General features: G+C 47.8%; 8 protein-coding genes across 8 annotated transcripts; 5 read left to right on the top strand and 3 right to left on the bottom strand.

Annotated features, from left to right (window-relative positions):
* Window positions 1-190: 190 nt before the first annotated feature.
* On the top strand, window positions 191-1,233 carry N7517_003823 (ER membrane complex subunit EMC3; the record flags this gene model as incomplete). Its single annotated transcript, XM_056721553.1, has 5 exons — window positions 191-240; window positions 294-327; window positions 407-773; window positions 829-990; window positions 1,043-1,233. 5 exons carry the CDS (start codon window positions 191-193, stop codon window positions 1,231-1,233), a joined length of 804 nt encoding a protein of 267 aa, XP_056577803.1.
* A 206-nt stretch (window positions 1,234-1,439) lies between these two features.
* N7517_003822 (uncharacterized protein) lies at window positions 1,440-2,248 on the bottom strand (the record flags this gene model as incomplete). The annotated part of the gene is made up of 2 exons (XM_056721552.1): window positions 1,440-1,538; window positions 1,589-2,248. The coding sequence occupies 2 exons, from the start codon at window positions 2,246-2,248 to the stop codon at window positions 1,440-1,442; spliced, it is 759 nt and encodes a 252-aa protein (XP_056577802.1).
* A 144-nt stretch (window positions 2,249-2,392) lies between these two features.
* Window positions 2,393-5,832, top strand: N7517_003821 (MET18/MMS19 family protein; the record flags this gene model as incomplete). Its single annotated transcript, XM_056721551.1, has 5 exons — window positions 2,393-2,474; window positions 2,542-2,815; window positions 2,911-3,148; window positions 3,196-3,384; window positions 3,436-5,832. The coding sequence occupies 5 exons, from the start codon at window positions 2,393-2,395 to the stop codon at window positions 5,830-5,832; spliced, it is 3,180 nt and encodes a 1,059-aa protein (XP_056577801.1).
* A 471-nt stretch (window positions 5,833-6,303) lies between these two features.
* Window positions 6,304-9,956, top strand: N7517_003820 (ankyrin repeat domain-containing protein; the record flags this gene model as incomplete). The annotated part of the gene is made up of 2 exons (XM_056721550.1): window positions 6,304-7,880; window positions 7,982-9,956. The coding sequence occupies 2 exons, from the start codon at window positions 6,304-6,306 to the stop codon at window positions 9,954-9,956; spliced, it is 3,552 nt and encodes a 1,183-aa protein (XP_056577800.1).
* A 2,936-nt stretch (window positions 9,957-12,892) lies between these two features.
* On the bottom strand, window positions 12,893-14,108 carry N7517_003819 (uncharacterized protein; the record flags this gene model as incomplete). Its single annotated transcript, XM_056721549.1, has 2 exons — window positions 12,893-13,004; window positions 13,057-14,108. 2 exons carry the CDS (start codon window positions 14,106-14,108, stop codon window positions 12,893-12,895), a joined length of 1,164 nt encoding a protein of 387 aa, XP_056577799.1.
* Window positions 14,109-14,300: 192 nt separating this feature from the next.
* Window positions 14,301-14,801, top strand: N7517_003818 (uncharacterized protein; the record flags this gene model as incomplete). Its single annotated transcript, XM_056721548.1, has 1 exon — window positions 14,301-14,801. One exon carries the CDS (start codon window positions 14,301-14,303, stop codon window positions 14,799-14,801), a length of 501 nt encoding a protein of 166 aa, XP_056577798.1.
* Window positions 14,802-16,201: 1,400 nt separating this feature from the next.
* On the top strand, window positions 16,202-16,980 carry N7517_003817 (uncharacterized protein; the record flags this gene model as incomplete). The annotated part of the gene is made up of 3 exons (XM_056721547.1): window positions 16,202-16,322; window positions 16,384-16,767; window positions 16,826-16,980. 3 exons carry the CDS (start codon window positions 16,202-16,204, stop codon window positions 16,978-16,980), a joined length of 660 nt encoding a protein of 219 aa, XP_056577797.1.
* Window positions 16,981-17,833: 853 nt separating this feature from the next.
* On the bottom strand, window positions 17,834-22,242 carry N7517_003816 (uncharacterized protein; the record flags this gene model as incomplete). Its single annotated transcript, XM_056721546.1, has 7 exons — window positions 17,834-18,813; window positions 18,860-21,401; window positions 21,452-21,787; window positions 21,843-21,947; window positions 21,998-22,049; window positions 22,103-22,128; window positions 22,186-22,242. 7 exons carry the CDS (start codon window positions 22,240-22,242, stop codon window positions 17,834-17,836), a joined length of 4,098 nt encoding a protein of 1,365 aa, XP_056577796.1.
* Between the last annotated feature and the right edge of the window lie 38 nt (window positions 22,243-22,280).

Here is a 22,280-nt window from a genome sequence, read left to right as displayed (position 1 = left end):
TTATCGCAGGACAAAGATGCGGCGTGGCCCTTTGAAGAAAGCTGGAGCTAACGCGGGCCAATGACATCCCTCTCCGCCTGGCAACCTCTCCTTCACGGCCCCTTCAACTTCCCATCCCCCACCTGCAGCCACCACTGATTTATTGTTTGGTTCAAAGGAGTCACTTCTTTGATTCTTATTCTGCCTCAATATGGCAATTCAGGGGGATGAGCAGACCATCCTTAGGGATCCGGCACTATTGTGAGAGAACATGATTTGATCGAGTGGAAGTTGGACTGACCATTTGCTTATAGCTATTGGATTCTCTTTCCCATTTCAATTGTTATGGTATGATCTAAACCCGGCGCTTGGAGCCTGAATATTTGCGATGCCTCCGAGACTGAAACTAACCCCTCTTCTTGAATAGATCCTGACCGGAATCCTTCGCCATTACGCCACGGTCCTGATGAACTCGGCCCCCAAATCGCCATCTACTCTTGCCGAGTCTCGCGAGCGCCTTGCTCTTCTCCGCGGTGTGAATCTCCGCAACAATGCCTGCTCTGTGCTCGACCGCGAGTCTTTCGAGATTCGCAAGAACTACATGGTTACTGGATTCCGCAGCGGCGCATTTCTGAAGGACCCCAACAATCGTGGCCAACCGCCCGCCAACCCCATGACCGACCCTGCCGGTATGGAAGCTATGATGGGAATGCTTAAGGGAAATATGATGATGATGATCCCGCAAACCTTGATCATGAGCTGGATCAATGCCTTCTTCTCTGGCTTTGTCATCTGTATGTTGCACTTTGGTATAAATGGACATGAACAACGAGCTTACAAATTCCGCAGTGAAATTGCCCTTCCCGCTTACCATTCGGTTCAAGTCGATGCTGCAGTCTGGTGTCATGACTCGCGACCTTGATGTGCAATGGGTCTCCAGTCTTTCGTGGTACTTCCTCAACTTGATGGGCCTTCAGTCCGTTTTTGGATTCATCCTCGGCAGTGATAACTGTATGCATCTATCTGATCCTTACCAATAAGAACTGTGACTAATAGTCTATAGCTGCCAACCAGATGGCCCAACAGATGGGTATGGCTAACCCTGCCGCTATGGTCAACCCGCTCCAGCCCGGCCAAGACCCCGATAAGCTGTATCTGAACGAAGCAGAGAACTTGGAAGTGATGGAGCACTTCTGCATTCTCGATGGAGTGGAAGAGAGAATCTTGCAAAACTTTGCTCCTGCAGGGATCTAATCTTCCTTTGCCGGTGCATGTGATGTCTAGTGTTGGTGTATATACCTGTCTTGAGGTCATCGCTGGCTTTGGACAGCATAAAGAATAGAATGTGCCATGTTTTTAAATAAGCCGCAATCTTGTGGATCTACATAATTTACTCGAATGTTCCTGAATGACGCATATTGCACAATTTCCGTAACTCGTATTTCATAACTCATATACAATCACTCCTGACGGTAATTAATAACCTCATTCAAAATCCAGACTTCCCCATTATGGACCTTTTCCGCAACTGAATCAACTTCAATATTGCCAGGTTGGATCTATAGACAGTTAGTTACCATACCAACGACCCGCAGACGTCAAAACCTACAAAGATCTTATCACCCTCCTTTGTCCATTTCAGCTTCTCCCCTGCAAGTGTCTCGACCTCTTCCCCAACCCTCCAGGGACTGGCAGGTATGAGATGGGCCTCCACAAATCGCTGTAGATTTCGCTTTGCCCGGTCTTGACCATCCTGGCCCTCATATGCATTTACCTCTCCGAACTTCTTGTAGTCCTCTGGATTCTCCCAAGGCTTCCGCGGAAGAGCCTGGATTGCACTGTTGCGTGGTGCTAGAACTGTAATGTTCTTGGATGCATTGTTAAGGCGATTGGCGATTGGCTCAAAGTCACGGGTTAAACGTGCAAAGATATTGATGCCCTTGGTTTTGGGCAGGACATCTGAGATGATAGGGCTACCGCTGTCTTTTGAGTTCACATCCTCGTCCGGAGCCGTCTTTTGTGGCTGGACAATACCAGGTAGAATCTTATCCATTATTGATTGATGTTCTTTGTGCTCGAGAGCTAGTGGCTGTTGACGTGAAGGGAAGGGAGATGATAAGCCCCAAAGTGCAGATGCTGAGCTAGCGAGAATAAATGTAAATAGAATGGATGTTGTTAGTCGGTTCGATCCCATGCTGCGGGTTGGAGCCATCTTGCTGCCAATGACGCCGGACAGAGAAGCAGGTCTCGTACAGCCATGACGCAACATGCCTTGGCACGTGATACAGAGAGATAACAGAATCACCTGACCCTTATCGATAAGGGCATCCGGCCACAAGAAATTGGCCGATGCGAGCTCGATCTTGCCCCCGCAATCTACACGTCTGGCTGTCCTAATTAATCGATTGGTATCATGTCGGCTCTGCAGAGCTTTATGCTGGTCGTGGACCACGACAAAGAAGCAGCCAAGCGCATTGCTGAGGGAATCGCGCAAGGTATGCCAATTGGCCCCGCACTCGAGACCACTTCAAACCGTTGCGTTACTAACGGAGGTGGTTATAGATCTTGAGACTAAAAAGGCGACTCTAATTGATACCGTCCAATCTCTTGGCGAATACATTAACGACGAAGATCCGATCTTACGTGGAAAAGCGATTTCATACCTTACGGCCATTATCCAAGCCCTCTCACCGAAATATCTCTCGAGACAACAGATCCAAGTCCTGACTACATTCTTCTGTGATAGAATTGAGGATGGAGGTGCTGTTGATGGGTTGCAGGTCCTGCAGGGTCTGGACCGGTTTAACAAGTTTTTGGCTACCCAAGTAGCACAAGCGTACGTGCCATACTTTTGGTTGCATGCGACATCCCTGTGTTCGCCGGGGATAAAGCTTAACTCAATGATGACCCAGTGCTGATTTATTGATATAGACTATTTTCCAACTTCCAAGATCTCCAATCTCGGTCTCAAACACAACGCTTCCACGTCTATCAATTGCTCAATGATTTGATGTCGAACCACCGCGGAGCCATGCGTGACATGGGAGAGATCTCGCTTCTGGGTGTTGTTGATATCATGACGGGAGAGAAAGACCCGAGAAATCTGATGATTGTTTTCTCGATCTTGAAAGTGATTATGGTGGAATGGGACATCTCGAACCACGTTGAAGTATGTATAATTTTTCGAAGGTCGTGGATTACGCTAACATTAGGCAGACTCTATTCGACTCGGTATATAACTATTTCCCAATTACATTCCGACCCCCGCCCAACGACCCCTATGGAATCACCGCACAGGATCTGAAGGGCCGTCTTCAAGAATGTATCTCTTCGACAAGGCATTTTGCACCCCACGCTTTCCCCGCCTTATTGGACAAGCTTGACTCTACTTCTCCAAATGTAAAGGTAAGACTGCTCAACGCCCTGTGATCTTGAAGTCATCTAACAGATATATAGAAAGATGCACTTAGCACATTGATCGCGTGTATCCATTCATACGACCCAGACACAGTGTCCAAGTATTCTATTACCATATGGGAAGTCCTCAAGTTTGAGATTCTCAATGCCCAAGAGGAGTTTTTATCTGAAAGCTCCCTGGAGGCTCTACAGGCAATCGCCCAACGGCTATCTGAAGGAGTTACTGAAGTGTCACAAGAATTGCCTCTTGCAAAGTTCCTTCAGCCAATCACTAAGGAGTGCAATGAGCAACTTCAGGAACCTCAAAACAAGCAGGCCAAGCCGGCCCAGTCGATTCTCAGCTGTGTGGCTGCTGCTTCGCCCGTTTCCTTTATTCTTGTTGTACAAACTGTTGTAGCCCCGATTTTCACACTTTACCAAGAAGCGGACGGAATTATCAAACAAAGGGCACTTCTCGAAACTCTGAATGTCTTGTTCGAAGCTGCTACAACAGTATTTGGACAGTGGACCACCCGAGGTGGTGAGGCCGCTATCGAAAACCCACTACTCGAATTCAAAGACCAATTCTCGGACCTCTTTGGCCAGGCATTGATGGGTGCGGCCAAGGAAGAGGTTTCCTTCCGCGTGACTGCCTTGAAGGGCTTCTTGCGTCTGTCGACTTTGCGTAATTTCTTCCAGGAGAATGAGATTGGGCTTTTCGTGCAATACCTTGACGAAATTCTTCTCAAGGAGGAATCTGTGGGCCGGAATGATCTCAAGAAAGAAGCAATCGCTGCTCTTGCTGAGATTTCCAAGCACAAGCCCCGCCTGATTGTGGATATCACTTTCCCTGCGTTTGTGGCAACTCTGCCAGAGGAAGATGACGGTTCGGATGCCCTGTATCTGCCGACGCTCGAGACCCTTGCTCAGATCAGCGTCGAGAGGGACATTTTCGAGACACTTTTCCGTCGTTTGTTTAGCAAGCTGTCTATTCTATTGCAAAAGGAGCAACCCGGGTCAGTTGCTTACCCACGCGCGATCCTCGTCACTTTGCTTTATGTTATGCAACAGAGAAACATGGAACAAGACCAGAGTGTGGATTTGTACTTTGACAGAGTTGTGATTGGACTTTGTCGTGAAGTCGCAGCAGCGGCCTCTGGCAAGGCAAACAACCGGATTCTCAAGGATCCTACCGTGCTTGACACTTTGGGTCGACTTTGCAATCTCCTTGTGCGGTCTGTTTCCATTCAAAAGCAGGAACAAGTTGCCGAAAATGTCTACAGCCTTTTTTCTGACGAGTTCGTCCCAATTCCGTTCACCCAGACTACAAATGCGGATCAAGAACGTACGATCATTATCTCGACATACCTGCTCGCGGGATTATCCAAGGACTGCAGCAGCAAAATCCCGCATACCAACCCAGACATGTCGGCTTTGCTGTTGGATCTGGTCCATCGTTCAATCTCAAGCACCGAACCAGCAACACACCAAGCTTATCTGCGTCACTTGGCCTTGCTCGTCAACAAGTTCTTATCGAAGCAGGATGTGACAATCGCCGAGAAACTCTTCGATTCACTCCTCCAAGGTCAGGACACAGAATCACAGAGCCTCAACCCTGCAACCATTCGCACCATCTTCTGGCTATCCAAAGCCTTGATCCTTCGCATAGCCCCCACAACCACTCACATCATAACCTCCCTCCTCGCCCTCCTCTCATCCCCAGACCAGCAAACCAGCGCGACAGCAGCACAATGCTTCTCCATAATCCTCGGCGAAGACGACATCCTCTCTGCAACCAACGGCGCCAACATTCGCCTCCTCTGCAGACAGCGCCTTTTCACAACAGTCATCCCCCTGATTTCATCTCGCATCCGCGAAGTGAACATCGCTGGCACAGAAGACTCCGCCGCCGCCCCCAAAGCGCCCGACCACATAAAACCAGCCCATCTAACCGCCCTCGCGGGTATCCTCTCCACAATCCCCACGGCCTTGGTCATGCCAGAACTCCCCACCCTGCTGCCCCTCCTCCTGCAATCCCTCGACCTCCAGACGGCCGACTCCGTGGCAGTCCGCACAGCAACCCTCGATACCCTCGCCGTCATTATCCGTGATAACGGTGTCGTCGTCATCGACCAATGTGGTCACGTCCAGAGTCTTGTCACCAGACTCCTCAAAACAACAGCTACGAATGTCGGCCCTGGCGCGGTCAATAGCCCCCGTCTCCGCGCGGATGCTTTGAAATGTCTCAATCTCCTCGCTACGCACCAGGTGCCCGGTGCTGCAGCTAACGCGCGTGCGCCGCCGGGTATCTCGCCTCTATTGCCTGTCAAGAATCAGGTTCTGAGGTCTTTGCGGGCTGTCCTTGATGATCCCAAGCGTGATGTGCGGAAGGCAGCTGTTGATGCTAGAGCTGCTTGGCTGCGTGGTGTGGATGATGCGCCGGAAGAGGAAGAATGATTATTCTTGGGTTAAAGGGAAGATTATACTCGCATTAAGCTTAGAGGCTGTTTAGTATCATACATTGAGCATAGATTATAAATTCTCTAGCGTGCACTCTAAGTGATATTTCTAGATTGAGGATAACTTCAGGATCAGTCAAAGGTTATACATACAAAAGTCGTTTTCACACGCTTTTTCTCTGCCGTCTACCTACCTATAAAACTAGAAGGGGGAGAAAATACAAAGACATCTAAACAGAATATCTGAGAAGACCACCGGAAAGGCCAATTCTCGTATAGAATAAGTGCGCTAGACACGTGATGTGTTCATTGATCGAACCCTAATTGGCCCATAACTACTCCGTACTCCGTACTATTAGCAGCCTTTGTCAAAAGTACCTTAACCCCGCCCATTTCACTGAGACTCTGTACAATACTTAAATACTTTGCAAAACTCTAATTACCTTGTGTATCAGAAATATTCTCCCCAATGGCCTTTCAACTCGCCTCGAGAGTAGGAGCGCAGGGGGCAGACCCCACACAATCCCTCAGTACAGCATTGGAGAATTTTCAGAATACCTTGACAAAGGAACAAAAGCGAGAATTTGAAAAAAGCACCGCAAGACCAGATATTGCGAGTGTCATAGAGTTTGTCGCAGAAATCGATGCTAGAAATAGTAGCACGACGAGGCGATGTGTGGCTCCACGGCTATGTACCTTCTTAGAGGCTACGCAACAGTTCACCGGTGTTGTGGACTCATTTGTTAGCTCTAACCCGACAATCGCTGCTCTTGTCTGGGGAGGCATAAAGACTGCTATATTGTTAGCAAATAATGTGGCCTCTTACTTTGACAAAGTCACAAGCATGATCATGCGCATCGGCAAATCTTCTCCAACATATCAACAATTTGGCCTACTCTATCCCAGCTGTATTGGCCTCCAATATGCCCTTTGTGATTTCTACGCCATCATCATTAATCTGAGTGTTAAGATCATCGAAGTCTCCCGTCGAACCGCCTTTCAGCAAACCGTTTCGTCGATGATAAGCCCCTTTGAATCTGAGTTTAAGCCATTCCTAGATCTGCTAGAAGGAGCTACAGATAAGATAAACCTAGAGGTATCGCTCGCATCAAAACAAGCAGACCAGGAAGCGAAGAAGCTGCTAGAATATGAGAGCCGAGAGAATTCAACATTCCGACCTTTGGCCCTAGATTTCTACAGAACATCACTGAAACAACAAGCCGATGCAAACCAGTCGCGGATGGATATGAAAAAAAGAGAAATAGCAAAATTGAAGACAAGCATCCGAAACAACCTTTCTCCTATCAACCATGTCTGTCCTTGGAGGCAGACCATGAAGCAACGGGTTCCAACCACCGCTGAGTGGATTCAGAAAGAGACGGTCTTTGATATGTGGAAAGATGATCCGCAAACCGCGATACTCTGGTGTTTAGGCACCATAGGCATGGGCAAGACAGTGCTTATGTCTTATGTGGTGGCTCAATTGCAGTTACATGCGGCCCGCAAGAGCAATGAGATCGTATCCTACTACTTCTGCCGCGTCGACAATGAAGCATCCTTATCTGCGAGGAACATTCTTGGAAGTATTGCTCGTCAAATCCTCGATACGCAGATTGAGCAAAGCAAATATGGAACTTTACTCTCCTTACAGGAGACCACCCGGGATCTTAGCACGCCTGAGGTCGCTCAGTTCTTGTTATCTCATCTGGAGGACGGTGAAAGTAAGAAATACTATATTATCCTGGACGGACTGGACGAATGCGATGGCAGTCAGGTTCAAGCTGCGGCAAAGGCTATTGTTGAGCTCTGTAACAATAATACTGGTTTCAAAGTTCTCTGCGCGGGTCGACCTGGTCTTGAAAAACGGTTCAAGTCAACCACACTGCAGTATCGGATTATGGTGAATGAGAAAAAGGTCAGGTCGGACATGGATCGCTTCATCACCAAGATTTTGGACCAGTGTCTGGAAGAAGAGCTTTTGACTCTTGGGGATTCAGCAATCATCACAGAGATACACGCTACCCTAAGGGAAAAAGCCGATGGAATGTAAGTACTTGGTCACGCCGTCTGATCGAAGACATATCTCGTGATAAGGCTATATGACTACATATTTTTTATTGTATCGCTGACAGATTGTAAAAATATAGGTTCCTTTGGGCTGGTCTTTGCATTGAAGAGATTTGCGCACAGAATTGTGACCACGACATCCTAGAAGCACTGAAACATCTTCCACACGGCTTGGCTGAGCTCTATGATCGAAAGCTCCGTCGTGTCCAAGAGGGAAAGGCGGCCGGGCAGGCAATGAAAATCCTACAATATTGCGGCGTAGTGAAGCGGCCATTAACAGTTACGGAATATCGAGAAGCCCTTAGCCTTTCCCTCGAGCAGAGGTCTTTTGACCACCGAAAGGTCCCTAACAACATGGATAGGATTATCAATGGTTGTTGCGGATTAACATTCGCCGATGAAGAGGAAGACACCATACACTATGTTCATCGTAGTGTGAAAGAACGTCTTTTTATAACGAATGGTCAACACATAGCGCAATTCGATATGGCGAGCATCGACCGGCATTTTGGGTTTCTTTCCATGACATATCTGGATTTCACGAACTTCAAGCGTCAGTTAACGAAAGTTAAGAATGGCTCCAGTACTCCTATCAAGCCAATTCAGATCGGTACTAGCATTCTGCCCACCTACTCTTCCAGCAGAGTTACCAGTCAGATGGCCCGGAGGCTTCTTTCCCATAGTGGAAAACTGCAGCACTTCAGCACCCGAGAAGTGGAGAGGACGGCGCAAGAAATAATTGGAGATAAAAATTCCTCCCAGCTGGAGCCAGGGTTCCAGTTTCTCAATTACGCCAGGGCTTACTGGCTCAATCATCTGACTAATTTCACTCCGGATACGAATAGTAGTATGTGGCGATTGTTTTGCCGGTGCATAGAAGGAGATGATGTTCCTGAATGCAGACCTTGGGAGTCGGAGGGGGAGACCCAGAACAAGAGGAACGATATACCGGAGGCTATACAATGGTTGTTTTTCCATGGACATTACGCATTACTTTCATACTACTCAAGACATCAGTCTCACGTCTTGTCCGAAAAGATGAAAGATAAAATTCTTCGCAGCGCCGACATTCGCAATCGTTATCGATACACTGAAGTTCTAGTCCGCCTTAGCAATACCAGCATCACCTTGAATCATGGGTTGTCATATGCTGTGCTAGATGGATGCATTCGTTCAATAGCAGTGTTGCTCCAAGCAGGGGCTGACATCGATGCTCAAGTAAATGGCAGAACACCCCTGCAAGCAGCATCAGGAAGAGGTCATCTTGAAGTTGTACAAGCATTGCTAGCAAAAAAGGCAGACGTGAACGCATCTCCTGCTGAACATAATGGCCAAACAGCTCTTCAAGCCGCAGCAGGAGAAGGTCGCCTTGAAGTGGTACGGGTGCTTCTAGCAGCACACGCTTACGTCAATGCATCTCCAGCTAAACATAATGGCCAAACAGCTCTTCAAGCCGCAGCAGGGGGAGGCCACCTCGAGGTGATGAAGACACTGTTAGCAGCAAAAGCAGATGTCAACGCATCCGCTGCTGAAAATGGTGGCCAAACAGCTCTTCAAGCGGCAGCAGGAGGCGGTCACATCAAAGTGGTGCAGACACTTCTAGCCGCAGAAGCAGATGTCAACGCACCTGCGGGGTTTAATAACCGAACAGCCCTCCAGGCAGCAGCAGGAGGAGGTCATCTTAAAGTGGTGCAGGCACTACTAGCAGCAAATGCAGATGTCAACGCGCTTCCAGCTAGACGTTCTGGTCGAACATCTCTTCAAGCAGCGGCAGGAGGAGGCCACCTTGAAGTGGTGAAGGCACTACTAGCAGGAAAAGCAGACGTCAACGCACCTCCTACTAACTATAAAGGCCAAACAGCTCTTCAAGCGGCAGCAGGAGGAGGTCATATTGAAGTGGTGAAGACACTGCTAGCAGCAAAAGCAGATGTTGACGCACTTCCAGCTAAAGCTTCTGGTCAAACAGCCCTTAAAGCAGCAATGGCGGGAGGTCACACTGAGGTGGTGCAGGCATTGAGAGCAGCAAAAACATATGGCAAGGCCCCTGCTAGATAGGATGACCAAACCAGTAGTAATCAAGAAGCACATACAGAATCCTCCGGCTCTGGATCCGATCAGTAAGGCACCCAGTCGGAAACAAAGTATTAGATTTCATAGTCTAGAGCTTAGCTTCAACAGCCACTCAATGCATATCTCACATTGTACCATGCACTTCTACGTAGTCTTCCTTTGACACGAAGTCTTAGCCCGCTCATGTCATGATCATCTCGACTCGGACCTCATAGTCAGATGTAGTAGGCAGCGAGAAATAGTGGCTGAACTGAGATGAGACTAGAAGATAAACCCGAAGATGGGAAGACGATGGCTAAAGCGGAGCTACACTAGGGTCATAGCCTATTAGGAGGTATGATATGGAGAAGATGAGAAACCTGACGGATACAACAGCCAAGGGGCCGTAGAAAAGCCGCGTTGATTTGAATTTGTTGAAGCAACTGGTCTACCCGATATGCAAATGCTCATCTATAGTAAACATATTGCATCCCCTTTATAATGCTTTCGGACGTCTCACACAGTTGGACATCGTCCTTGCGCTCCAGTCAACAAGTAAGATCCTAGCGAGGAGGGCGGTGTAATATGGGAAAATCTTTGCAATATATAGTGGAAAGTGTTATTTGCTGTATATCGAGCAAATATACCCACATTATCAGATGAGTCGATAGATATACGGATCATCTCGATTCGGACCTCGTAGTTGGATATATTAGGTAAAGAGCAATAGTGGCTAAAAGGACCCCCAGTTAAGTGAAACCCAGCTGAAATATAGCCACTTGGTTGAGTTCCACTAGTATGGTTAAATAGAAAACACTTGAGTTTGGGACGGCGGAGTAGGCGATTTCAGAAGTTTCACAATATGTCCGAGTTCTTGGGTCGTCAAGGAAGCACACGGACATATAAATCCCTTATAACCTACGCAAGGCTTTCGTAAAGCTGGATTCGCATGTGAATGAAGCTTTAAACACCTTCCACAATATGCCCAGGAGTGATTCTGAAGTCGAATAAGTAGTTGGATTCTTGCCGCCTTATGACTAGCCACACATCGTATAGGGATATAATGGAGTCGTGGGAGTCGAAATTGAGTCTCTTCCAAGATCATGCCAAAAGACCGAAAAGTCGTTTGCAGCTAAGCGATAGACATGCTTTGTCGGCTAGGCGAAGGTGTTTATAGATGTTGTATAGCACACTTCTTGGACAGAAAGTATTATAGGGCCTTTTTTTCTTAAACCGAGAAAGAATCGATGAAAGGGAGAATAATTTTTCCTTTCTCCAGGCTTGCTGTATTTCTCTCCACATTTGTTTCTTATTTTGGTTGTTCTGAGAAGCGATATCCAGTCCCCGGCTGTGTCCCTGGTAAACAATCTTCTTTCCACCTAAGAGACAACGAGCTTCCTCATCGTTATCAGGATGATTCTGGCCTAGCAGAGGTAGCGTGCTAGGCAATCTTCTGCGCTGCGCCTTTCAAATACTGGTACCGATAACGGTATTCGAAAGGCAAAGATTCCAGCTTGTGGAGTATATGTGCGAAGCTTGCATAGAAAAACTCGAAATAAACGGGAATGACCATGATGTTAGATTGACGAGGTCTTTCGAAGCTGATATCCAATTCATCCACGACGAAATCCCAAGTTGCTCGAATAAGTCGAGTAGTAAACTTAACTTATAGAAACCTTATAGAACTTAGTACTCATGAACAAATCTCGATACTAGAAATAGCAACAGTTGAAGTGGTGCAGACACTGCTAGCAGCGACAGATATTGACGCTAAAGCTACTCATCAAAGAGCCCTCGATGCAACAGGAAGAGGAGGCCACACTGACTGGAATAGTCAGCAATAAATCCAGCTAAAGACAACTCTATCTACCAAATAGAGCTAACCTACACACACAAATACACCAACTAGCCACAGTGCGATTTGCAAGATATTAAACATTGTTTTTGGTATTTCTGTGTTAAGTCTGAAATGCAATATCATGTCGTCAGGGTACGCAGACCCATAAAGATCCCGAGGATCAAACGACAATGACAAGAATAAATCTGTGTCGTTTCCACTCCAACCCCCAAGATCCATTTTCATCCTCCCTATCTCATCACCAAGTTCTAGATATAGGATATAACGTATTTCACAAGCGAGCTGGACACCCCACTAAAGGCTGCCATCCATAGCGAAAAACCGTCTCGATCCATAGTGTGGGAATTAGCGCCTTTTGAGAGCAGCAAGCGCTCTAATTCTTTGTTTATTTTGAAAGATGGCAAACTAGAGCGCAGTTTGTCCCTGGTAATCCAAAAGATCGATTTCGATATGACTTCACGATAGAACATGACCCCTTTTACACGCTGTACCACAGGGTACTTCTTCCAGCCGCATTCCTAAGGTTGATGATTGTGTTCTTGAGACCATCGACCCTCGAATCCTGCAGCAGAGAAGGGCTTGGACTTAGATGGGATGTTCTCCATGAAAGACCCTTTCCTCCTTCCTTACTTGCAACAGGGAAGGGGATCCAAAGAAGCAAGCAGTTCGGCTTCTCGAAGCCGTATCAAGTTTCTGAAGGGCTCTATTTTCCAGGGTTGGGTTGGACGCCGCGGCTTGGCTTTGATATTGGAGGCGACGGTACTCCTCAAGGTCAGAAAAAGCCGCGAATACCTCTAGGCATCCTAAAAAATCATTGTGCGGAACTGGAAATTGATGTCGACATCACAGTTTTCATCTCGCAACGGCCTATACAATTCGAAGATATCATTATTTTGATCCACTAGGCGCTTTTCACATTCTGGTTTATAATGCTTCACATCGGTTTGATTTTTCCAAAGTCTCGGCGTTTCAAAAGATTTTGTAATAATAATATGGCGTCGAGCTAGGCAGTTACGCGGCTAAGCTTGAACACGATGTTGAGAAGGGAAGATGAAAATTGACCCTGTTCCATGTATGCGCGCAATTACTGCGTGCCCTTGCAGCTGGTGCAGTAATTGAGAGTGACATGACAGGAATTTGACAGATATGCGGTTCCGCATTTGTTGACCTTGTCATTCACCTTCAGGTACTCAACACTAGGAAAATTGTTAAGCGAGCTCAGAGAAATTCATAGGGGTATTGACTTACGCCGCCTTAATCTGCCGTCCAGTCATTCCAAACCCATAGTCATCGTTATCACATGTATACATAGCCGCACAACCGGCTTGGCCTAGCGCTCCGACTAGGATCATGCCACTTTTGATATTCGCTGTGTAGGATGTGTAGGATGTGTAGACCGTGTCGTCTACATACTGCTTGTACGCTCTGTCGCAGGCATCGTCGACACTGCGGCATTGGATCGAGCCCTTGTTGTTACCGCTGGTCTGACTTGGTGACGCAGTTTGCAGTGTCCTGGGTGCGCCTGCACCTTGCGTGGCAAGATTTGCAACGATCTGCGACGGATAAGAGAGGATTTCACCATTTGGGTTGGTGGCGATGAAAGGCACGGGTGTCACTGCAGGCGGAGTTGGGGTGGATATCGTTTCGGAAGCCGAGAGACTGGTTGTCCCAGAAGTGCTCCCCAGAGTAGAAGAGGCTGTGCCCGGAGTAGAAGAGGTTGTTCCCGGAGTAGAAGAGGTTGTGCCCGGAGTAGAAGAGGTTGTGCCCGGAGTAGAAGAGGTTGTTCCCGGAGTAGAAGAGATTGTGCCCGGAGTAGAAGAGGTTGTGCCCGGAGTAGAAGAGGTTGGGCCCGGAGTAGAAGAGATTGTGCCCGGAGTAGAAGAGGTTGTGCCCGGATTAGAAGAGGCTGTGTCCGGAGTAGAAGAGGCTGTGCCCAGAGTAGAAGAAGTTGTGTCTGGGAAATCAGGTATGGGATCTGTGAGCGTAGCGAATGGGCTAGCCTTCACCGCAATAGTGCAAGCAGCCGGCGTCGTGGTGGGTAAATTAGACGAAATGGATGGTGTGGCATTACAACCTGTTGCCACAGATGTATCCGTAGTGCAGCTATTGCTGTACAGTGGTGTTCCAGAGCGCGTACTTGTAGCGACAAGTGTGCAAGATACCCAGCTGTTGGTCACTGTTCTGGTGGTGCAATCTGTGGTAGCAGATGTGGTGGTAGATGAAGGCTGAGAGGCTGAAGATTCCGGCTCAGGGGTAGGAAGCTTATCGTTACCAATAGAAATGGTTGGCCAGTTCATCATCGGGGGATCCGGGGGTGGAGGGTATATACCCGGGCTAGGGCCTATTCACGCCTGAGTTAGTTATGGTGCTGGTGGAAATTGCTTTCAAAGGAACTTACCAATGCCCCAAGCAAAGATTCCACCCCCCCACAGAACCAGCAATCCCAAAAGAAGGCAACTGCAGTATGGTGGCCATCTTTATCCGTTGTCTCGATGAGTTCATTTTTTGTTACACCGGTCACTGTGCTCACAGAGGATGTAGAGACGGATGTAATGATAATGATAGGAAGGGTGGTGGATTCCGATGACCCACTGCTTCCAGGAGGAGTTGTAGAGGTAGAGCCTCCAGAGGTAGAGGAGGAAGATGACCAACTAGTTGGAGACCCATATGTAGAGGATCCATATGTAGAGGATCCAGATGCAGAGGATCCAGCCGCAGAGGATCCAGCCGCAGAGGATCCAGCCGTAGAGGATCCAGCCGTAGATGATGTCGATGTCGTTGAACCCAATTTAGGTGTTCCGGAGATAGATGTACTAGAGCTAGAGCCTATTGACGATGATATTCCCGCAGAAATCCCAGGGGGCGCTTTAGACCCGGGGGTACCAGAAGGTGTAGTGGTATGTCTTCCAGTGCCAGTTACGGGGGTCGATATCGCCGGCTTAGAGGAAGCCACCGGCTTGGAGGAAGAGCGAGGAACATTTGTTAAACTGTAAGTAGACGAGCCGGGACTCGGGGAGCTTGCATTGGAATGAGTAGAAGGCCCAGCAGACTCTGTTGGTTTGACCTTAGAGGAAAATGGAATTGGAACTGAAGTCGGTGTCTTGGATGAGAGATAGATTCCCGAACAGGAGGAACCAGTGCCTCTGCAAGGAGTTGAGGTTGAGCCCCTTGATGAGGAACTACCTTTAGGAATTGCAGCGGCTTTGAGTAGAAGCAGTCCAAAGACCAAAGCCCTAAGTTGCATCATGGCAGATCTCAAGACGCAGTAGGTACTCGATAGACTGAAACAGAGAAGGGCCGTCTTCTTTTCCCCAACTTATTAGGAACTAAGCTGCCAACATGAAGCATCAAGCACGGGATATATTGTCCCGCGAGGTACTATACAGCCTCCACCGATGTAAATCCTCTATCCACCTGGGTATTTCACCCAATTGCAGCAGTGCTTTTTGGCCCCAGCATGATGAACATACGACTGTTTCATATAACTAGGTTCTGGACCTCAATTCCGCAGAGGTCGAAGCGTTCAAATAGAGGTGATAGGTGTCTGATACGCTGATCAACGCCGATTAATAGCCCCCACTACTTGATGTCAAAGGCAGGTATTTCCTATACCCGTTAGACTATGCTCTGTGTCATCTGATTCGCTCATTGTACGTCGCGGCCCCACTATAAGAGGCGTGCTTGGCAGGGGACGTATTCCTGAAGAGAAGGCCATACCCGAAGTAGCTTAGCGTCTAAGTGTCGCAGTGTTTTTTGAATGTCCGTAGTCTTTCTCTTCCTGACAATGGACAGTCTACAGTAATCTTGGCCCCTATCTTGTATCTGCAGGAATTATAGCGTTCTTTGTTCCCTGTAATTGTTGGGTTTTCACTGGTATTGGTGCCTATACTGCGAGAATGCCCATTAAAGTAGAGACATCTTTAGCGTCGCTAAGATATGGGTACTCTTAGCGAAGTGGACACTGCCAGTAGAGGAAAGTCAGCCACATGGCCCCCAATAAACACGGGATATCAAATTCCAGTGGCAAGAGCACACATTGATTAGTGCGGTCCGTAGGGTATAGAAACATGAAAGCATAAGCACAGGGGGATACCCAAAATACATGCCCACATTAAATCTTGGAAATAGTGGAAGAGATAGAGGACTGTTCTACGTTTTGTGCAATTTCCTTGTGTTTTTTTCTTCTGTTTCTAAATCTCCAAGTCGACTTGGTCATCTGAGAACGATGAAAACTTTCACAACAGTTCTCCTTTTAGGGGCTGCCTCGCAATCTCTTGCATACAACATTCACAGTAGCTGTGACTGTGGTAATCACAGAGCTGATATAAAAAGTGCAATGGAAGAAGCAAAAGCCGTGTTGAGTTGGTCAAGTTCAATAGGAGCAGCTTGCGCAATGTGGGAGAGAATGCAGGAAATGGGTACAATGGACGAAACTTGCAAAGATAAAGGACGTCGCTACATCTTGGATGACTTTCTCGGAGACCACACTGCCACGGCGTATGAGGCAGTTCACAGTAGGTTCCACTTCCAATTTGCTCGGAAATTAAGTGGTTGCAAGCTAACAAATGCACCTAGATGCCCTCAACCCAGCATCAAAAGTTCCAGGCGACTACTCCGAATCAGCAGATGGTCTCACTATCGTTTGTGGCGACAGCCATTTGAATTTTATCTCTCAAGGTGTGTACCGAGACCAAGATAGAGGGCATGCAGATGTGCGATACGACCCTGCACCGGGACCAAAGCAAAGACCCTGCGACGTTGTTCAGGCTACTGCGTACAAAGCCAACGGCAAGGATGTTATTATGCTCTGTGACAAGGATAACATTGGTGTCAACCAGCCGCCAACTTTCAGTCAATTGAACAAGGGAAATGTTCATGAGCAGGGTGTGGATATTCTGTCCAGGACGATCAGCTCTACATTCACGCACGAGCTCATTCATACAGGCAGTTTCGATCAATGTGAGTGTCACCCGACTTTGTCGGTGATTAAGTATACGATACTGACTTTTTGATCTAGTCCCAAGATCTCTGAGCGATGGGGTCAGCGAGCAGTACGAGTATGTTGGGTGTAAAGGCCTGGCAAGCTCAGACTTGAAATGGAAGAACTGTGATACATTTGCTATCATTGCACGAGGTGAGTTGATCCTGGGCTGCGATTCGCTGTCGATTTGATTCTGACGATGCCTCTTGTCGTAGTATTCTACCTCAACAACTATTACTCCAAGGACGGAAAACTAAGGGTACTGCCGAACAGTCTCCGACCGTCTAGTCCAAATGGACCTTTGAGTAGATGAGTGAAGATTCGTCTTCATGTCTTTTGTCTTATTCGGTGTACTTTGGGGGAAGTGGAAGATGTATTACTCAGTCTATAGTGCGTAATTCGAATGTATCCTAATGCAGAATGCGGTGGTAAAAGTACAAAGAAGTGAATCAAACTTTGCATCAAAAGAAGAAAAGGAATGACAAAACTACGTCCGCATAATCTCTACCAATCATATTCATATTTCCTTCACAGGACTGGGAATAAAGAATTCACAACTAAGGAAAAGGTCTTAGCTTTATAGAGCTCTCGGAGTTTATTAAACACCTAGGCGGAAGTCATACCTAGTTGAATATAAACCTTTATAGAAGATTTTATAGTAGGAGCCACGTAGGTCAGGATAATAGCATTCTTTTAATCCTATTTACCTTATAGCTTAGAGCGATTGCGAATTGCTATAGCAACAGGAAAAGGAGGCCACACTGACTGGTCACTGGAATAGTCAGCAGTAAATCCAGCTAAAGACAACTATATCTACCAAATAGAGCTAACCTACACACACAAATACACCAACTAACCATAGTGCGATTTGTAAAATATCAAACATTGTTTTTTTGTATTTCTGTGTTAAGTCTGAAATGCAATATCATGTCGTCAGGGTACGCAGACCCATAAAGATCCCGAGGATCAAACGACAATGACAAGAATAAATCTGTGTCATTTCCACTCCAACCCCCAAGATCCATTTTCATCCTCCCTATCTCATCACCACCTGTGCTTAGGTGGCCTAACCCAGGGAATTATCTCTTTTCCCAAGTAACTGGATGACTCCTTGACTGTACCTGTACTATCACGGCTGCGCTCGTTCGATGTGATAGTGCGCTTCTCAATACTGCCAGGACCTCTGTTCCAGTACCCCACAGCATCGACTTTCTGCACGACTGTTTTGGCAAGTTGCAACATGGCTCCAATTCCCGAATGGCCGACTTCGGCCCCGAGAGTACTCAGACCCTCGTTCGCAGTAGAGGGAATGATATTCATGATGTCTGCACCGAGAAGATCTGTCGCGCACCAGGACTCGTTGCGTCCACCAGGCTCAACGAAGGAATTCGATTTCATGATTTCATCCACCTTGCTGCTGACAATCGAGGCCTGCCACCACTGCTTTCCATCCTTGACCATTTGTTCAAGCGGGGCGTTCTGAAAAACCTTGATTTCCGAGCTCAGGACGGAGGGGATGCCAAAAAGCTCTTGCGTTTCGCTGATTTGGAGAAACAAGTCCTTGCTCCGTTCCGAGCGGTAAGGGTGACGGCTCCACCGTTCCATGAATACCTGGTCAATTCTGATCTTTGAGTCGGTGGGAAGACGGACGAGCATACGAAGATGTTGATTGCTTGGTTCTACCCGGATGCTTTTCGCCATCATTCGTGCAGCTTCGTCAAGCTCCAGGTCAGCCCCCGTAATGTATTCGACAAAGCCTTGTACTCTAGCAGCTGCATCCCACACTTGGGAAGGGAAGCTCAAGTGCACACTGCCTAGAGAGAATTCAGGATAGCGAATCATAGCATTTCCACGTTCATTAACTGAAATAATAATGATCCTGTTCGGACCAACGCGGCACCAGAATTCGTATTTCACGCCTCGGTGGCTGTAATTTTGGTCGAACAGGCGACATTGGTTGACCTCCAAATCGATGAGGTAGTCAATATCCGCGGGAGATGAAGTCAAGCGCTGGAAGAATGAGGCTGGAGGCGGTGTCAAGTTATTCTCAGAGTAGAACAGCTGGTGAACCGCCTTGTAGCTCATCTCTCTCTTTTGTTGAAGCTGGCAAACTGGGCATGAACATAAGGCCGAACTGAATTTGGAGGCTCAAAGCTCCAGGAAAGCTGCGAACTGCATCAAGGATTGGTTCTAGGAAGCGATACAGGCGCTCTGTCGATTCACGAATGAGCTTTTTTTCTTCTGATGATTTCACAACCGTCTTCATGGGCAAAGCAGTGTCTTTTCGTGGCTGTTCTTCTGTTGATTTGGATTCTGCTCTTCGCTGCCAGAGTTTAGCAATGGGAACTTCAGCCTTTGCCTTATTCTCTGCATTTGTTTCGGTGTTTTCCCTTCGCTGCAAGGAATTAGAAGTGTGGACTTCAATTTTTGCCCTTCTCGCTGCCTTGGTTACTTCATCCACCCATTGAAAAGCCTTGTCAGAAGGTCGCTGATGAAACATTGTCTCGCGGAATTCTCTTGTCCGAGTCTCCTCTGAGACAGCCAGCTTTTCGTCAACTACTGGTTCTGCATGTTGCTCATCATTTTTGGAGTCAGGCTTTTGCAAAGAGCCACGACTAGACGTCCCCAAGCGAGGAGAAAGCATCCGAGGTGAGATATCAATGAGATCTGGATGAAGAAATGGCACCTTCTCACTCCTTTGATCAGCAAGGCGATGAAGTTGCTGAACACCATGATGCGGAGTGCGGTCACGCGAGCCAGAAGGCAGACCTCGAAGTGCAGGATCATTAAGGGTAGCATCAAGAGGTAGCGCAATCTCCTCTATATTGAGAATTTCTTGGCTGGGATTGTCCTTGATCTGCCTGAGCAGATATTCCATTGCGACCTCATCGGCCTTGCTGCGGTGTTCTGGGACCGGTTCATGTTTCTGTTCATCTTCCGATACGTCGCTCTCATCATGAGAGTCAGCAACATCTGAATCAGGCAACGGCACATCTGTAGCGAACTCTGGTTGAGCAAACTCGCTAGGAATAGGGGTTGGAGTCGTCGCACGGAGGATCAACGGATCCTGGGTTAGCTCAGGTTGCATAGTTATGTCGTCGATATTGGGCATATCAAAAATGTCACCAGTTTCCGTAAAAGTGAGAGCCTCGCCATAGTGGAATTGGTCATGATGAGCATCTGTAGACTGCTCCGGAACGATTGATGGGACTGTGGCTAGTGGATTAAACGCAACATTGTGTTGAAGACCATTATTGAAGCTTCTAACTTCGCAATCAAGATCAATGAGGAGACTGAGGCTTTCTGTTTCCTCTGTGCTGAGATCCATCTGAGTGGATATGGCGCTTGCCTGCTTTTTATCTGTTGTCGCTGGCTTGCTGGACACTTCTTCTATTCCAGTTCCCCTCGTGATCTTGGCCGTCTCAAGCATTAGCTTTATCTCCCCCATCACTGAATCAACACTTCGTCCTTGAGGTTTTGTATTCACCTGTGAATTCACTGCCTCGGGTATGCCGAAAGGCTGGGTCCTGTCGACTCTTGGTGAACTAGAGCGAATTGGTCGACGCAGAGTGCTAGTCAGCTCTTCTTGTTGGGAAGCGGGAGAGATAGCCAAATCAGCGGCATATGACATGTCTCCCGGCTGTTTGTGGATTGTAGCTGAAGGAGTGGATAAAATTGGGAGACGAGGGGTGGCATTTGACTTCGGTTCCTGAGTAGAGGTGGAATAGGTAGAAGCCGCAGAATCGGTTGCCTCAGACATTGCGCCCGATTGTTTGGAAGCTACACTTGGAGCAGTGGAGTCAGTCACGCCTCGAAGAGTACTAACGGGTCTTTTTTCTTGAGGGACTGAGGCAGACGAACCGGCTACCTGTTGGTCCCTGACTCTCTCCCTATAGCTGAGTCTGCTAAATATGGAGCTATTCAGGCCACAAGGTGTGTCTATTGGTTTTTCTTGTTGAGACTGGCTAGGCAGTGCTACTGTTCCATCTGGTAACATAACCACGCGCCCTTTGATACCTGTTGGCTTCGCCTTAAATGGACTCGACTGTCTCTGGCGCCATGATGTGGAAACGCCGGGCTCAGGTGGCGGGCTGGACGCAACAAGCTCGGGGGAGGTGGGGTGATCTTCCAGGTCTCTTTTCACATGGCCGTCACTTGCCAAAGGCCGTTTAGTGACACCCCGAGAGATCCATTTGTCGACATCTTTTGCCTTCCCGGTAGAAAGATACGGGTGTTGGGCGTCGCTCTTCTCATGGGAGGTCTCACTTTTGGGCGGGAGATGCCGATCAATTTTCCCTAGAAGGGGATCGTGTTTCGGACCGATCTCTGGAAAATGATAGCCTTCCCAGTCTCGAGTAATGCTCGCTTCCTTCAGGGGCACTTGCGGCGGCTGCCGAAGTTTGCGAAGTGGAAGGAATTCGTTAGCGAGCTCATCAAATTCACAGACGACCAGAGTCATTATCTTTGAGAGGTGAAGAGGAACATTTCGGTCGATTAAAATACGCCACAAGGCAGTGGCACTGATCTGTGCATATGGCATGATGCGAAAGGTAGCATTCTCCCGTTTTGGAGTAAAGATGATCACTCCTCGATTTGGATTCTCAATGAGGTCCTAGAAATAATTAGCATAGAGGACTTGAAAAAGAAGACTCAGGACTATACCAAGCATTCTTCAACGGCGTCGAGTATATCAACTGCATGTTTCATGTCGTCCATGCGTTGTGCAGAAATGCGAAGCCCTCGGGTTCCCTGCACTGTAATTCGCGTGTCCGTCGTTTGGGAAATGCGAGACAGGAGAGGACCCGAGTCACGAGAGATGGGACCCAATCCTACCTGCGAGGGATACCAGAACTTGACAATGCGTTCATCGCTAGTGGTTTGTGTCGGCATGATATCCTCCACTAGGGTTTCCACATCTGGCTGCGCATCATTTCCATAGCCGGGAAGGGGAGTGGGATCAAAGTAGGCCGAGATTGGAAGTTGACGAACTCTCGGCATCTTGAGAAGCGTTAGTATCATATAACTTGGGCGCTAGGAAGGCATCTAGACATACATCGAGTAGATCATCATTGCGACGATGCTCTTCGATATAGTCTGCAAGCAGTGATGTGACTTCTACATCAAATTCTTCATCGAACTGGCCAGTGATAACCAAGATCTGGGTGGTATTAGCAGAGCCGCCATTGTAGATAGCACACAAACGCCTACATGTTTATTGCGTAGATATTCGACCTTCATCGAAGCGCCGGGATTCAATGCTCTATTCAAGAGTCAGTTTTGATCAAGCCAGGTATAGATAGTAATATTCCGTACTTGAGCTTGTCTCGGAGTTCTAGAATCTATATCAAGTCTGGTCAGTCCTGGTCCATGAAGGAGGCTAAGCTATATAGACTTACCCCTCGGTCCTCCAGTGACCACATTGAAGTCAAATGAAGCGTCCGGCTACCAGGCATCTTGAATGGTGCTTGGGGGTTATGGACAGGCGTGAATT

Source organism: Penicillium concentricum (assembly GCF_028827145.1).
Source record: "Penicillium concentricum strain IBT 3081 chromosome Unknown utg000002l_segment0_segment0, whole genome shotgun sequence".
NCBI lineage: Eukaryota > Fungi > Ascomycota > Eurotiomycetes > Eurotiales > Aspergillaceae > Penicillium > Penicillium concentricum.
The sequence above is the reverse complement of the archived record's forward strand: the minus strand, read 5'-3'. Positions and strand labels throughout refer to the sequence as shown.